Source organism: Phasianus colchicus, chromosome 6, assembly GCF_987193195.1.
Source record: "Phasianus colchicus chromosome 6, bPhaCol1.hap1.1, whole genome shotgun sequence".
Taxonomy (NCBI): Eukaryota; Metazoa; Chordata; class Aves; order Galliformes; family Phasianidae; genus Phasianus; species Phasianus colchicus.
Window position 1 is genome coordinate 12,339,699 of NC_143441.1, and position 17,715 is coordinate 12,357,413.

At 40.4% G+C, this 17,715-nt stretch overlaps 1 protein-coding gene across 1 annotated transcript; it reads right to left on the reverse strand.

Moving 5' to 3' along the window:
- Positions 1-470: 470 nt before the first annotated feature.
- Positions 471-17,708, reverse strand: LOC149917431 (uncharacterized). Its single transcript, XM_090142466.1, has 4 exons — positions 17,067-17,708; positions 6,739-6,841; positions 5,645-5,779; positions 471-1,297 (listed from the first exon to the last, which is right to left on the reverse strand). Exons 1-4 carry the CDS (start codon positions 17,185-17,187, stop codon positions 1,222-1,224), a joined length of 435 nt encoding a protein of 144 aa, XP_089998592.1. The 5' UTR covers positions 17,188-17,708; the 3' UTR covers positions 471-1,221.
- Between the last annotated feature and the right edge of the window lie 7 nt (positions 17,709-17,715).

The following is a 17,715-nucleotide window of genomic DNA, read 5'->3' on the forward strand; positions in this document are numbered from 1 at the left end:
TATAAGTAAAGAAGTGAATAAAAATAATGGTCAGTGAATATAAACAGGTTGTTTCCATATATGAGAAAAAGGTATGGCAAAATCTGATATATTTTTCTCTGCTTAAAGTTCAGCTTTTTCTTCTAATAAAAGAAGTCTGAGAAGCAATGGTATAACCTGTTGTTCTGACCTAAACTTCATGTTGGTCATATTTGCTCTGATCTCAAAGGGTTTCACTGATGGACATTCTGCAACTTACACAAGCAATGCTCAAAGCAAGCTAGTGCTCTGCTTTGAGTCAGAGTGTGGCTCCTGTGATTCATTCATTTAGCAGTTTCTTAAGAAAATGAAATAAAAGAATATAAAAACCATGTGTTTCACACACTCCTTCGTTCTTCTCTGCAAAAGAACTTTAATTTGCAGAGAGGAATTAACAAAGAATAATTAAAATCTAAACAAAAAAGAATTAAAGATTGAAAATCATTGGTTCTTAAGACAATATCAGTGACCTTACTCAACCCTGCTCCGAAAGTCTACAGAAACGTCGAAGTGCTAGGAAGTTAAATCACTCAGGGACTGGCACTATTTGATACTATGGCATTATGAGATACTATGATACAATCCTTTCACATTTGCAACTTTTGGATCAGATCTTTACTTATCCACAAGGAACTGAAAGGAAGTTTTGCAGTATTATTCTAGTATCTACCTGTAGATAGCAGAGAAAAATGACTGTTACAACTGCACAGCTGGCTAAACCTGTTCAGAAAAGGCTTGGCATGGGAGGAGAAGTTACGCTGTACTCAGGAATTAGGGATCCCATGCTCCTGTTATTGGCACATCAAAACGTGAAGAAAAATATTACAAAATCTTCCTTCAACTCTTAAGAGTGAGCCAACATGTCCATCTGGTATGCCAGGCTCACATAAGGATACGTATGCTGCAGTTTAGGCGCTGCCATGAAGTGCAAACAAAGGTGTGGTATGTGGGCGGTAGGCACAGTCAGCAAAGAAGCAATTTGCTCCATGGTAGTACTGTTCCCTGGGAAATCTCTAACGAGGCAGCAAAAGCAACATAAATGGTCATCTTTGGAACAAATTTTGTGCTATGAAACCAAATCCCTTACACTCCAGAGAACACAGCCAATCCTGTCTGATTACCTGAGAGCGTCCATCACCTTTTTTTACTGACTTGTCAAAATCAGCAATGACGTTCTTGTATAGAGCCTGGGAAGGGACAAGGTCAGTGGAGATTCCTCATCCTGGAATTCATTTTTCCTTCCTGTCCAACACAGTCCTGGTGCTTTGACTGGAGCAGTCTGTGAAAGACAGATTATGTCAGCATAGTTTCAAAATACATTTGCATGTTGTGTGCACATGAATATGAATTAATAATACTTAAAAGCACTTCAGTGCTAGCAGAATCTAAAACTGGTGGAAGCAAATGTTGGACATGCAATGATTCTCTGCAGGGAGCTAAGGACATTCTCTCTTCCTTTTATATCAAAAAGCACGATAATTTTCTATCAGTTTAGCTTGCTGGACATGAGATGAAAGATAATAAAACAGTAATTAAGTATGGTTAGGAGGCAAATTATTAAATATAAAAAATATATATTTTTTAATAATCCTCTGAAACAAGGCTTGTCACATTGAACTAAAGGCTGACCTTCATGCTGTGGAACCTTTGTTTGTGAACCTCAAGTAATTAAAAAAAATTCCTTCTTAAGCAAACATGCTAATGTCCCCAGATGCTAATTAATTATAGAGAAAATTCTCTCAAGCATCAGATTACTTTGTTATCTGAAATTGTTCTTTGGCATATTTCTGTGCAAAGGTAACAAGAACACAATACAGTGCAGATACCTCCTTGTTACCTTAACTAGTAAATCCAGAAACTAGCACTACATTGTAAGGAAGACTGTAGCACAAATACCTATGTTATGGACAAAATGAAAATAATTTCTATTTTCAAGATCATGCAGCTTCTAATGACCATTTTAAATTGTTCCTTATTCCACATGAGAAATGTCTAGCCTACAGAATTATCATGTTAGCCTTACACTGCGGGATAATTAGAAGCTAAATGCAACAGCCCCAAAAAGAAAAGAACTTCTTCCAACATATATTCTTCGGAGGATTGTTTGAAGAATTTGTATGGCAAACTGACCTTGCACAATGCATTGATATTTTTCAAATACACTGGTATTTTTTCAGTCTGATGTAGTCAGCGTGTAACCTTCATACCCTTGGAAAATGTCTTACCTAAAATCAAAGTAACTATTCAGAGCAATGTCATAAAATCCAAACCAAACCATGTGTCAATTCAAACAACTACTGCTACAGTACAAACCTTTTAACCAGGATTTTTTTTAACCAGGGCATCTCCCTGGATGCTAATTTAGCGCAATTATACTTAATGATAGTGAGACTACTTAGCAGAGATGCATTCATTCAGTGACACAGGGAGATTAGTATTAGCAAGCTTTTAAATCAGCATGAAATGCCAAACTTCACTTCCATCGTGTACAGAGATTCCAGCATTAATAAGGAAATAATTGCCGAAGAAAAATGAAATGCTGTGAGTAATCTCCTTACTGCCATATTTCTTTCTCTGTTGGTACTTTATGCCACAGTGATTCTTTTCAGAAACTTTTTTGCCTCTCCTTATCAGGATAGCTGTTTAATTGCCTTGGCTGTCTACCAGTTCAGAGCATTCTACTGAATAAATGGTGAGATTTGCTGAGCTTTACCCACACAAATGAGCAGATGTGGCATTCCTGCAGGACTTTCAATAAAAAAAAACAAAGCTCATGCATTGACGAGTATAGGTTAAAGCACTGAAGGAGATGCCTTGCAGGTATTATTAATTCCTTAGTGTACCAGACTATCTGTCTTTTCAATTTTAAATCACTGCTACAAATCACTATTGGAAGAAATTTCTGTCTCATTTATGTGAAGTGATTATCTCTGTTAAGATGGATGTGAGAATTAAGCTATAGAAAATAAGAAAATAATTTAAAAATAATTTAAAATCCAAAATAAACAAGAAGAAGTGGCTAAGTCATTATTAAAAATGCCCAGAAAGTAGACTAGCTTTTTTTGCTTTTTTTTTTTTTTAACCAGCAATATAACATCAATTCAAATTACTCTAGGAATAAGGGCACAAACTCAATTTCCATTTATCCCTGCAGGTTATCTTTGTGCCACATAAACAGAGGAAGAGATGTCTACTGGAAGAAAAAAAAAAATAAAAAGGAAGAAGAATAAATTACTTCTAGAAAAGAACTAATGAACAATTAATTAGTATCCTTTCTTTCAGCAACCTATGCATAATTTCAAGACTTAAAGCAAAGCCTGGCTGTTCCTGTAGAGATTTCTGGGGTGTGCAAGAACAGGATGGTCCTCTTTGTGAGGTCTGTGCCTGAACACAATCCCTTTCCTGATGAGTTTTGCACCTGCTGCAGCAATCTCCTTTATTCCCCACTTGCCTGTTCTCAAATCAGAGGGCTGTGCTGCTCACTCTTGACTTGGATATACTCAGCTGGCCCAGGACAACATTTCACAAAAGGGAACTTAGTAGTAAGGCTTTCTTGCAGAAAAATCATTACTAGTGACATTTCCAATTTGGTTTATTTCAGATAATGTGAAGGAATGGAAGGAAGAGCTACAGCATCTAAATTTTGTTTTGTGCTTCATGAACCTCAGAGTTTTCCTCTGTTGTGGTATATTTTACATACGTGTTTTACAAGTTCCTTTTCTCGCTGACTAAACTCTTCCAGTGACGATATGGAATTTCCTTCCTCCACAGAGAAAACTTCCTGTCTTTTGGCATCTTTTGGAGCAAACATAGGCCCATTTCTCAATTGCTCAGTGCAGCTCTTACAGGACCACTTCCTTACTCAGATAATGGCCTCAGTTTGCTGGCTAAATCATAGCAAGAAGTTTTTGAATTAAGGTGAGGATAGAAACAAGCTTTTGCTAAAAAGACAGATTTTTGTGTGGATGAGTGGGATTATTCTCTACTCCGCTCTCTAATCACTGAGGAGCCAGCTGTGTGTACCTAAGCCATTTGTTATATTCCCTTGTTTCTTCACAGCTTCTTTTAGGACCTGTGTTCTGTTGGATTGCTCCCAAGAAGAAACATACACCTTGGCACATCAGTTCAGAAGCTGTAAAAGTGTAATGAACTGAACAGAAAACAGTACTTGAGTAAAAACACAAATTCCAGCCTTCTTTCCTCTCCATTTCCATACCAGACCTAAATTCCCTGCAAAGCACACACAGATCTTAACTCTGGAAAAGAGTCCTGAAGACTGAAATATTTCATAGCTTCCCACTTGTCTGTACCATCTTCCTTTCACTGCATCATCAGTGTCCTGCTGCCCTCCTCACCACTCCCTCCATAAACATCAGTGTCTCATTCTATGAAGAAGCAAGAGTCTCCCTGCACACGGCTTCTGAACTAGAAGATGCTGCAATCACAAGTTTCTAAACCTGTTTTTACATATACATAACCTGCCCTTGCTAGTTTTGACAGGCAAAAGAAACTAAACTGAAAACAATACTGAAAACTTGGCCACACTCAATGTGTATAATGTAGAGACTTACAGAAAAAGTGTGTGTTACTCAAATTTTTTTTCAGAATAGTTACAGCATCCAAATGCCCCAGAGAAGTTCCCAGACTTCCTTCTCTCCTACAAAATTATGGAAGATATCTTGTAAAGTAGGAAGGCAGGTGTACAAAAGACAAGTATGAAATCTGAATATAAGTTATGTAGGATCTCCCGAGTATTTTCTTCATCTCAGCTTCTAAAATTCCTAACAAGCTGTTAATAATGTAAAGAATTTCAAAAGATGAACAAAGTGCATGTTGCTTGCAAAAAGAAAAAGTGATTTATTATTTATAAGAAGATCTAGCACATAAGTACTAGATGTCAACTCCCTGCTAGCTTGGGCCATACTGACAGGTTGCTGGGAGTACACATCATTTTTCTCCCCCAGTCTGATCTGGTTTGATTTCATTCATCTTGGTTTGATTTCATTCATAATTGACAAATCCATTTACTTTTTCTATTTGCAATAAAATACTGTGCAAACAAAATTTGGGAATACATACATGCAGAAAATCCTGTATCAACATGGACTGGCTGCCAGATTTGGAACTGATTCACTGATTAGTTTGAGAGTGATTAATTTAAATCCCTGATTTAAAAACAGATTTGTGAAAAGAGAACTGGCAGTATAAATAGCACTTCAGACAGCTAAAATTGTTCCTTCTGCAGACTGTTCTCTGTAAAGTACAACAGTGCAATATAAGGTGATGATGTTAAGGTGATAAATTTTTTAGCCCTTCTCACAATGAAAAATGATGATTGTTAACATATTTTTTGAGGAAAAAGTGACCAAAGCCCAGTGTTTTAACTCAGAGGAACAGGAAGGGATGGACAAACAGGATACAACAGATGTATTTTTTACATACCTACATTTGGAAGTTCAGCATGCTGCATGTACACTATTTCTAGTCAGGACACAAGCTAAATTGCATTTTGGGTTCAGAAAATAAAAGAGAAGAGAATTCAGTGGAGAATTCAGTGGTTTGTGGGTTTAAGTGTATCTTGACTAAAGGCTTTTCCTAGTATTGTAATGTCACACCTGGCACTTACCCTCTCCATACACCTCTGTCCAGTATGCATGTGAAACCTGTAGGAAACCTGTAGTCCAGGCCCTGCCATGGCTTCCCAGGGTGGTACACTGCTCTGATTGCTTTGCAATTCTCCAGAAACAGTATAGGAGGAAGCCTACATAACAAACACACTAATAAGAAAATATGAGGACTAAAACTAGAAGTGATTCTTGATACTATGGTTTGTTTTGAAAGAAATTATGAAGAAAAGAGGTCACGGCATTTTAAAATGTTCTTTTGAATAGATTTAGAAGAAAACCCTAGGAGATCTTTTTTCTTTTTTTTTTTAATTAGGATTACAGCTGCATATTTTCCCTTGAACAGAATAAATACACATCCTCTCGCATCTTTGAACTGTTCCAATGTTGGTTGTTTGCCTTGGGATACTGCCCTCTGATTCTGTAAGGCACTTCCTTTCTCAAAGTCAAAATCACAGGAGTAAATTAATGGAAGCTCTCCTTGTTTTAATTTATGTACATATATAATCACATCTATGGCCATTATCTAGTTGACCCTTTCATCCATTTACATCTGGCCAGACATGATGGAAGCTGCCAGGTTTTCATAAAAAATGATAAACAGCCAACTGCAAAATACGTGTTTGATTTTTTTTCCATTCTCCTTTTCCTCTCAGAAAAAAAAAATTAGTGAAATTCAACATGCATGTAACTCTGTCCACTAAGACCAAGGATCCTGTGTTGCCCAGGCAAATTGCCCAGATATTTGGAAGGTGCACAGTTGGTGACTGATGTTCTCCTTGGTGAACTATTTTGTGAAGTATTCTTGCAGCCCCTAGAAAATTTCATTCTAGTATTTTTAGGGGCATATGCAACTTGAATAACAGCACAAATTTGTTGCACTGCTCTATCTTTCTAGGTAAGAAAATTGCCTCTTTTTCTTATTCAGTATTACAGGCTGCCTATAAAAGTGAAAAACTGCTATAAACATACCATGTAGCAAACACCCATCATGATTTAGAAGAGATTTTTCTTGTTTTACAGAAGTCAGGTGACACAGAGCTGACCTAAAGTGATTAACACTGCCTTAGATTATATTCAGATTATATATACAGACCTCATAATTAGTCCTCCCCAGCAGCTCCACCTTGATTTGGAGTCAATTGAACCCTTCTGGTATGTAGAATCATGGAGAATGGCTTCTGACTCCTTACTGCTTCCTACAGTAAAAATATTATGATGTTAATACTTGACTAACAGGCGCATATAATGGTCCAGTTTTGCTGGGCTTATTCACTGCTCTTCAAAGACATGAAAAGCACAATTTTTTGTTTCTTTAAAAAAAAAAAAGAGAGAGAGAGAGAGAGAGAGAGAAGAAAAAGAAATCGTTTTGCAAAAACTTTTTCTTCATTTTTTGAAATAAACTCATGGCAATCTGTCTTCATTTAAGCTGTAAGGGAACTGGCTTGGGTCCTGGAATAGACTCCGGATCCTTTTAAAACAGGGAAATAGTTCCTAAACACATTTTGGAATTTATGAAGCAGAACACAAAACTAAGAGCTGGCAACACTTGATGGTAATGAGGCAGTTCTTACATGAGAGTCCATTACAGGATCAGCTAACGATGTTTTCCAGCAGCTGGAAAATGGAATCATCTCCAGTCTGGGAATGAAAAATCTATCTTTAAAATTATCTGCTTTGTACTCCAATGTACAATTAGTTTAAAATGGAAGCATAGCAGAATTGTGCTTTTTATTGAAGGAAGAAAATATGTTTTCTTTGTACAGTGCTGCTGTGCCAGCTGAGCTGTAGCACATGGTGGAAAATGGGTCTAGTCTGTGCTTTGCTCCATGTTTTGAAATAGCCAATTCTGCTCTTGTACACAGCAAAAACTGTCCTTGTATTTAAAGAGCACAAGGACAGAGATTGTGCCTCACTTTCTGGTGCAAAGACGGCGCTTTTCTTTTGCTTTCTGACTCGTGCTGGGCCCTGCCTGCCCTTACAGGCACCATTCCATTACCCTCTTGCTCTTGCATGACTGGCTCTGTGGTATTTCCTTACAAAGGCACATTTGTTATCTGATGTAAATCCCCAAATGGTACTTCCTACTGTAATTTTGCCATCAGTTGGTTTCACAACTAAAGCATGGCCTATGAGGAGCTGTAAGATTTTTGCCCGTCTCAGAGTTGGAGCATGGTTGCCAACACTAAGCCATTTGCTGCATGTTAGAGTTGTGATTCCTACCCTCCAGCTCACTCTCACTCTTCTTTCACTACTCAGATTCTGACCAAAGTCAGCTGTGATAATACTGTTTTTCACACTCAGTGTACTGGTCAGTCAGTGGATACATATATTAGCAGAATGTCTTAATGGTTCAGGGCTGCACTATGGAAACACCACCACCCCAGAAAGTGCAAGTCCTGTAGGAAGCATTTTCCTCCTTGCTTTCTGTTGCTCTTCAAAGTATTATTATCCAAAAATGTTATGAGAACTATTTTACTTCACTTGCTACCTCCAAATTTAAAAGAGACATAAATCAATTAAAAACAACCAAGTGACAACAAAACAGATTAGCATCCTAAATGGCCTTTTTAAAGAATACAGAGGACCAATGACCACAACCCTGTGCCTGTGATCATCCAACCAGTTCTTTATCCACCAAATAGTCCTTCAAATACATATCATGTAGAGATAAGGATGTGGTGTGGACTTGTGCCAAATACCTTGCACAAGTCTAAGTAGCTGACATCCTTTGTCAGCTTTGTCCACCAACACCATCACTCCATCGTAGAAGAGCACCAGATTGCTCAGAAATGATTTGCCTTTGGTGAAGTCAGGCTGGCTGTCATGGATTACCTTCTCAGCTTGTATGTATCTTAATATAGCTTCCAGGAAGACCTGTTCCATGATCTTCTCGGATATATGAATGAGTCTTCCAAGCACTTAGTTCCCCAGGTCTTCCTTTCTCCTTTTCTTAAAAATAGGAGAAATGTTTCCCTTTTTTCAGTCACTGGGGACTTTGTCTGTCAGTCAAGACCTTTTAAATATGATGGAAAGTAGCTTGGCAACCACATCAATCAGTTCCTTCAGGACCCTGGGTTACATGTCATCCAGTTCCATAGACTTGTACATGTTCAGTCTCAGAAGGTCTCAGAGTTGCTCTTCTCTTACAGTGGGAAGGATTTTCTGCCCCAAAACCCTGCCTAGAAGTTCATGAACTGACTGCCAGTGAAGACTGAGGTAAAGAAATTATTAGGTACTTCAACCTTCTCCGTGTCTGTTAAAGCCAGTTCTTCTTTCTCATTTATGAGAAGGGGTATACTCTTTTTTGCCTGTCTCTGCTGACCAATGTACTTGTAGAACTCCTTCTAGCTATTTTGCACATCCCTTTTCAAGTTCAATTGCATCTGCACCTTGTCTTTCTTGATCTAATCTCTGCACAGCTGGAAGAATCCCTGTATTCTTCCAAGGCCAACCATTCACCATTTCTGCTTCCACTGTCTGTACACTTCCTTCTTCTCCCTTGGTTTAACCAGAAGGTCCTTGTTCCTTCCAGTTTCCTGTCCTCTCTTCTTGATTTCTTGTCTGGGGGATGGAGAGCTCTTGTGCTCTCAGACTGGAAGAGCTGCCAGTTTTGTTCCATTCCTATGTCCCTAAGGACAGTTTCCCAGGGATCATCCAGTAATTCCTTAAGCATCTGTAAGTTCACTCTCCCGAAATTTAGGATCCTGACTGCTCTGTGACAGATCCTTGTTTCTGGAGATCACAAATTCAGCCCGAGCATAGTTGCTACAGCCCAGAGCGCCATCTACAGGCTCCGCTTGATCAGCTGGCCTATAGCAGACCCTGACCACCAGGTGTCCTTTATTGGTCTGGTTCTTAATTTTAACTCACAAACTCTCAACAGTTCATGGCCTGTTTTTTTTTTTAAAGGCAGCTCTTCACAATCCAACCACTTCTTAATACAGAGGGCAACACCCCCGCCTCTGCTGTTCTGCCCATCCCTTCTAAGAAGTTTGTAAACCTCAACCATAATATTCCAGTTGTGTGATTCATCCTGCCATGTTTCTATGATAGCAATTAGGTCATAGTTTTCTAATTACACCATGGTTTCCATCTCCTCCTGCTTATTTTCCATGCTGCATGCATTGGTGTAGAGGCACTTCAGCTGGATTAAGAGCTGTGATACCTTCTAAGAGGAGAGCTCCAAAATTCCACTGGGACAAATCTGAGGTTTCCCCCTGCTGCTTCCCAAAGCGATGGTGTTCCTTAGCTCTTCTCTGTCGCTCAGAAGTACATCCCCCTCCCTCACTGAATCTAGTTTAAATCTCTGCTAATCAGTCCAGCCAACTTGCTGCCCAGAACATTCCTGCCCATCCAGGTCATTTGCATCCCATCCAACATTAACATGCCTGGTTTATCAAAAGTGCATCCAGCATCATAGTAGCCAAAACCCTGAGTATGACACCATTCACACAGCCATTCCTTCAACCGATCTGTTCTTTCCTTCTACCCAGGTCCCAGTCACGAACTGGAAGGATCAAGGAGAACACTAGCTGTACTCCTGGTCCCTTCAACATCCTACCAAGGGACACAGACTCTTTTAATATTTTTTAATTTCCTTGTTTCAGCCTCCTGTGACCTAACTTGAAAAAGTAGGAGTGTATAGTAGTCCTCTGGCTTTATCAGAACTGGTAATCTCTTCTTGATTTCTCTCTCCAGTTATGCCTTATGCAGGGCACAAATAGAGCGAGGCTACAGAAAACAGGAAATCATGAGGGATGTGGGGAGAGCAGAGGTGAACTGCAGCCAGCAAGGATTTTTAAAAGAAGTACCTCTTTAAGATGGAGCTGCATGTACTTTCTTGCTGAGGCTAGCGAATACTAGCAGCCTTACTGAAGTCAGTAGATAAGCAAGCTGGGCAAAGCAAGCAGTGAGTCAAAGCCAGCAATGTTGTCATACTCTTGCCATTTTAAAAACACAAGTTAGGAATTTCTAATGCTAGAGTACTCTGTAAGTTAGACAATAAGCATACTTTCTTAAAGCAGGTGGGTTGGGAAGGCAGAGGTCAAAGAAACTTGAAAATACTTGACTGGAAATAGTGTTGAGGAATCACAAAGCTGGTAGACTGCTGAACCAAGATATGTTTTGCTTCAGCTGGAAAATATAAAATGCTAGCAGGAAAAGAAGTAGGTATGTCAGCCACAAAGGCCAATCTGAGAGCAAGAAACAGATTGCTGAAGGAAGATACCCAAGTAAGTCAGCCAACTATTTATTATGGTTTATAGTAAAGCTTGGCCCAAATCCTCAAACACTTTAAAATATACTAGGTGAACATTAAAAGTGTGAATGAAAAAGCAGCTGTAGTTTCAGAATAATTTTATAGCAACTTAAAATTATTGTACTTTAAAGAGTGACTAGCAATTTGAATTTCAGAGACAAGCAAAGTAAGGGGCAATAAGCTCTGAATCAGAAAACAAAGGAAGAAATCTCTTCCAACAAACCAATACCGGTAACTTTCCTGGTGACTGCACAAATGTTTTTGTTATTGAGATAGAGAGGCTGCAGTTCTTGGTCCATATGTTGACCAGAACGTATTGGGTTTGCAGCAAGCTGCTGGCTGAATTTTAGCCCCATCTACTAGAATTCAAACAGCTGTTAGCAGCCATTTCATATCATGTTGTCACAGCTCAGAGAGAAGAAAGAAAAAAAAAAAAAAAAACTTTTTCTGGTGTTTGCAAATAGAGTGATATGGCTGAAAGACTGGGTATGCTTTTCTGTGCTGGAGAAGATCTAATTTAACACTCATGGACCCAATTTTACCTTCATTACAGCCAACTGACAACTTGCCAGAGAATTTGGTGAGCAGAAATCAGATCTCTTACTGTGAGCAGACAGAAAAAGAATAAGCTGCTACATGTGAGAATATGATTTACCCAGCATGTTAAAAAGAAGTGAATTTCCAGCAGTTCTATTATATAAGGGGTTCTTTAAAAACACTGGAGTGGAGAATTAGGATGCATACATGACAATGCATCAATACGAGTAAAGCTAAGTGCTCAGGAAAGTTGCAAAATCTTTGGTGAACAGCCTCACACTAGTGGATGTATTGGAGGTGATTTTCTTGAACCAGTGGAGAGAAAAGAACAAGAGAGTAGAGCCTGAAAATGGAAGAAGGCAAGTAGGAAAATAAAAATTTCCAAAAATGAATGCACTATTATTTTAAGATCCCATTATCACTAGCTTAATTATAACTGTATTTACTAGAGAGGGTTTTCTCAAGAGCAGTAGCACTTTGCCTCACTCTTTCTCACTCCCTGGCTGCTCCCAGAAGTGGCAGCTATGTTGCAGTTCTTGAAGTACCTGCTCATAAAAGCAAAGCCTGCAGGGAAGCCTGGTGTGTTTCTGTTCACCTGCTTTGTGTGCAAGGAGCGAAGCCTTGGTTTATTAGGTGCCTCCTGCCACTCCTTAAAAGCTGAAGAGCTTTTCTTTGTATTTGTATAGTTACAGTAGCTATGGCAGCTGCACATTTATTAGGTGCAGCATACACTAAAAATCAGGCTGGGTAACTACATTGAGTGGAAAGTGAAGATATACACAAATGTCTATCCAAAAAAGCCAACAACCTGTTTACTGAGAGCAGGTAATGAAGAAGCTAATAAGAAACTGCCTCGTATTTTGCCTGAAAGCAAGATGATAGACTAACAAGTCTGATATTGCACCTGTGAACACAGTTTATGCATACGTCCAACTGATACTTCTAGCTATCCCTGGCATCTGATTATATATCGTTCACCACAGACAGGCCCACTTCAACAATTTTCTTCTCAAAATCGAATAACCAAAAGCTTTGGCAATATTAGTTGTCATATGCAGAGTGGAATTTAGAGCTAAATATAATGACTGATGCTGGGAAAGTTCAAAAAAAAAAAAAAAAAAAAAAAACTCTAGAACTGGATTTCCCCAAACTTCCAGTATTTTGGTGAGGAAGGGTAAGAGTGGAGGAGAAAGGGCACTGTTTGATATCATAGTATAATAGTATAAACATCACTGCTTCTGTCTGCACCAGGAGGTTGACATTAAAAGAATAAGATGCAATAATTTTAAGTGAACTAAACTCACAATCCAGGATCATCTGCAGAGCAGACTGCATGTTCTTGTTCTCACTCCTTCCTCATGAGGACACATCCAGTATTGCAGTGGTTGCTCTGGCACATGGTTCTGGAGGTAGAAACAGTTACACTCAGAGATGGGACTGACCATAACAAATTTATCTGCCCTCTTTTCTGGTTATATTTTACTACATATAATTCATATATAACCAATAAAACTATTATAATACCCTCATAACTAATACCTCAGGTCAAGCAGATGTTCCCAGCCCTGCATCACCTCCCCAGACGTTACTATTCCAAATCTTCTGTCAATTGCATGCTGGGCAGGCTGAATGCTTAACAACTGACTGACTTTGGTATATTTTCTTCAGACTACCTGCTCTCAAAGAGCTCACACTTGGTGTGATCTCCCTTAGAAGGAAATCCTTTTAATTTGATCCAGATTTCACAACAATCAGGGCATGTTTGTTGTTGTTGTTGTTGTTGTTTTTTCTTGGAAATGTGTTCATTCCCCCATTCTGTTCTATTTTTGCTTCTAAAATTCCAGCGAAGGCTAATTTAGTAAGCATGTGCATTTACAAGAATCAGCCTTATGGTACCTGAAGCTTGAACAAACCCTTCTGTTATCTTGTAAAGTTATTATCTGCTGAGACATAAACCTGTGGGCTATGGGAAGCCAAAGTCCTGGAAATGGTGAGCTACAGATTTTTATGGTAGGTCTTTGTTTTCCATAAAATCTACCTATAAAAACAGACTTCCAAAACTGCTGAATTAGATCTTCCCCAATTCGAATCATTTAAAAAACAAACAAACAAACAAACAAAAAACCCTCAACTTCCAGCAAAGCCCTGCTTGCTGCACGAGTTCTGGAAATACTTAATATTTTAGACAGCTCTTTGCTAGATGGGAACGCCTGACCATGGGGCACCTTGAGGCGTTGGCATTCCAGTAAGAGCAGCAAGGCAGAGGAAGCACTGCCACCCAGTGGCTGCGGAAGGCAAATCGCTGGGGGACCAACCTGCAGACTTCACTTTTTTTGAGATTTGCGGTACGAAGCTGGACAGTCCCATGCAGCAGTAATCGATATTCTGGAGAAAACGTAAAACTGCTTGAATTGTACAGCATATGTAAGAGCTACATTCCCAAAATAGCTCATCATTGAAAAATACAGGAGACTGCAGAGATGCAGTGAGGACATGCTAGCCAGCACCATGTTCTTAGTGTTGCATGTGGATACTGGCTGGGTTACTCAGACATCCACCTTGATGTTTCTGAGTACACGGTGTGGGAGTGCATCTACCGCAGCTAAAACAGAAATTGTAGGTGACTGAAATCAATTTTGTTTAAAATAAATATAACTTTCCTCTTCCATACTGATTCACACTGCGTTTTGTGAAATTAATTTTGTACATGCTGTTTTGAAAGAAGTATCCAGGTGCAAGTGATTCTCATTCAGAAACAATCACAACAAGACTACACAACAAATACGGCCATACTTCATAGCTTGGGGATTTCAAGCAATCCTGCTTTAGGTGCTCATAAAGAAAGTACACTATAAAGCATTTCCTAGCTCAGACTTTCTCCCATTTAAATCCCTGGGATCACTGTTACATTGCAGATGGTGAAGTTAGGCTAAATCAGCAGAACAGGCTGTCAGAAGATTTGATAGAGCAGAAGAGTGTTGCAGAAGGTTGAAAAATGTTTATACAACTAATCAGGGGTGAGATGCACAAATCTTGAGTCACTCCCAAATTAATAAGAAAAGTGCCATTCAGATAAATTAACAAACCTATTCAAAGGCAAATACATATATCCAAAACACTCACATAAGGAACCATTTCAGTGAAAATCTCCCAGGCCATTTGCAGGAAAACATGTGAATTCGAGTTTCAAAAGCTTTGTTTTGACTCCAAGATGCTTGAGCGGAATGTTGTTGAATCTATTTTTTTCTTCCAAAGCAGTTTTGATTTTATACAACATAAATGCCTCCATAAGCTGGGGAATTCATTAACTTGAGCCTTTCATCCATAGAAAATTAGGATAATAAACATTACATTAGGCATTCTTGGCCAGTTCAATGCTGGCCATGAAAATTTTAAGCTTGCCAAATTAACACCCCCCCATTTATTTATTTGTTTGTTTGTTTGTTGTTAACCTTGTTGCATAATCTTGTGTTCAGCACTTTTCTTGGTTCACAGACAACTGTTTCCACAGACAACCTGCTATTTCTTTTTAATTGCATTTTGACCCTTTCCTATTCATTTCCAAGCATGGGGGGAACTACTATCTTCATAGGGTAGTAGTTTTAGAGGTCCATAGGAAACAATACAGAGAACAGTGAGTTTCCAGGCTATTTATGATCCCCATCCATGATCTAAATGAGATTACTGGTACCACAGTGTTTTTGCTTTTCTGCCCCATAGCAGTCAGAAAATGCCATTCAGAAAGGCAGAATGATTTGCATGGCTACCCACATATGTGTTCTTCAAAAGGACAGCAGATTTGGGTGCTGGAAAAAACCATGCTGATATATTTGGCAGCTAATTTAATTTTCCTTAACCTCTTATGAAATTTCCATTCTGTGCTCATGTATGCTTGAGAAGTCCTTCTAACCAAGTGCTACTGTGTCCACAGAAAGAATACATCACACCTACGAGACAGTAAGTGCTTAGCTGGGAGCAAACTCTGCCTACAGTAGCTACAGGTAGTCCTCAGTGTTAGACAGCCCTACCCTCATAGCCTGGGGACTAAATTAAGTTCATAGCCTGGGGACTAAATTTCAAAGTTAATGAACTTAACTCCTGCAGGCAAAGGGGTGAGCACAGCTGGACAGCAGTTTGACAGATGTTCCTCTCTGGTTGTCTGAGGCTTTGACCACACTGCCTCTGGCATCTCTTCACAATAGAGATGGGCGCTCAGCCATGGGGAGAAGCACAAACACTCATGCACTCTGTTTAGGGAGGTGTAGGCTTTTAGGTTGTTGGCAGCAGGGTGTTTCCTGTCTAAACAGCATGTGAGGCGCATCAGCAGGAGGGGCTGCCAATGGAGATTTTCTGATTATCCAGTCACTAACTTTTAAGAAAATATCCAGCTTGCCAGTAGCCTGAGACTTCCAAAGGCCATTCAGAGGGCAAATGGGCAAGCTACAGCTCTAGAAAGGAACCGTGGCTGAGTACTGACCTGATGCCCACAGATCCTGTCCCTAACCCCCAGCTGCTCTTCCCCTGACACAGCTCCATTCTCTTGTGTCTGGTCACTGTCACACAGAGCAGAGCTCAGCGCTGCCCTCCGCTCCCTGTGAGGAACTGCAGCCACCATCAGGCCTCCTCTCAACTCCTCTGCTCCAGGCTGAGCAAACACAGCGACCTCAGTCATTCCCCATAGGTCTTCCCCTCTGGACCCTTTGCCATCTTTGTAGCCCTCCTTTGGACACTCTCTAATAGTTTATGTCCTTTTTGTACACTCAAAATTGCACACAATACTTGAAGTGAGGCTGCACCAGTGTGATGTAGAGTAAAATAGTCCCTTTTCTTTCCCAGCTGACAGGCAATGCATGGGAAATGCAGAGACCAAGGGAAGCAGGGCAATATTCTGCTCAGGCCTTCTCCTTGTTCTCAAACATTTTCAGATTAAACAATGCTTTTTTTTTTTTTTTTTTTTTTCCCCACTCTGACTTGCTATGAAAGACCTTCTTCTTATACCACAGGTGCACAAAATCCCACTAGAACAGACCAAGTAGGGAAGTCATCTAGCCAGGCTCCTCACAGGTACCCAGTGCTGAGCATGGGAAGAATGCAGTATGGCACCCATGCTGCCCTTCTCACAGCCAAGAGGATGTTCTGGCTGACGGATCTAAAGCCAGTACTACTGACACATCTGATCTCCCATTAGCTTGATCTTAGCAGTTTACACTTCCTCGGTACTGAGCCCACAGAAGCAGATATCCCATACCTCTCACCAATGCTGAGCACAAGGAAGGTCTGCTGTGCCTGTTGCAGACACACAATGTCAGTATTGGGGCCTGCCCTGTTTAATGTTTTTACTGATCTGGACAAGAGGATTGAGTGTACCCTCGTTAAGTTTGCAGACGACACCAGTTTGGAAGAAATGTTGATCTGCCTGAGGGTAGGAAGGTCCAGTGGGATGAAGTTCAACAACACGAAGTGCTGGGTCCTGCACACTGGTCACAGCAACCCCAGGCAATGCTACAGGCTTGGGCAGAGTGGCTGGAAAGCTGTAGGATCTAGGGTGTTAGTGGACAGCAAGCTGCACATGAGCCAGTAGTATGTGCAGGTGGCCAAGAAGGCCAACAGCATCATGGCTTACTTACCAGAAATAGTGCAGCCAGCAGGAGCAGGGAGGTGATCGTCCCTCTGTTCTCCGCACTGCTGAGTGCTGTGTTCAGTTTTGGGCCCCCATTGCAAGAAGGACATCGAAACCCTGGAGTGCATTCAGAGAAGGATAGCAAAGCTGTGAGGGGTCTGAAGCATGAGTTTCATGGGGAGCAGCTGAGGGAGCTGGGATTGTTCAGTCTGGAGAAGAGGAGGCTCGGGGGAGACCTGATGCTCTCTACAGCTGCCTGAACGGAGGCTGTGCTGAAGTGGGGGTCGGCATCTGCTTCCAGGTAACAGTGATGGGATGGGAGTTAAGTTGCACCAGGGGAGGTTCAGGTTGGATGTTAGGAAGAATTTCTTCCAAGGAAGAGCAGTGATGCAGTGGCACAGGCTGCCCAGGGAGGTGGTGCAGTCACCGTCCCTGGAGGCGCTGAAGAACCGTGTGGATGTGGCACTGAGGGACGTGGGCAGTGGCATGGTGGGCTGGGTTGGTGGCTCGACTAGGTGATCTTAGAGGGCTTTTCCAACCTTAATGAATATGGAGCAGGAGATGCACGAAGAAAATTGAGCAGTGGATGGAAGAGGAAGAAGCTGAAGCGTCTCCTTGCAGGAAGGATTCTGCCAGGATTGCAGCTCTCTTTGATA

Excerpts from the sequence above, each read along its gene's own strand:
- LOC149917431 (XM_090142466.1), bottom strand. The coding sequence starts at position 17,187 with ATGCACTCCAGGGTTTCGATGTCCTTCTTGCAATGGGGGCCCAAAACT. Across the intron at positions 6,842-17,066 it reads TGCTGGCTGCACTATTTCTG|GAAGCAGTAAGGAGTCAGAA; the intron begins GTAAGTAAGCCA and ends TTTTTACTGTAG. Across the intron at positions 1,298-5,644 it reads GACAGAGGTGTATGGAGAGG|ACTGCTCCAGTCAAAGCACC; the intron begins GTAAGTGCCAGG and ends TGTCTTTCACAG.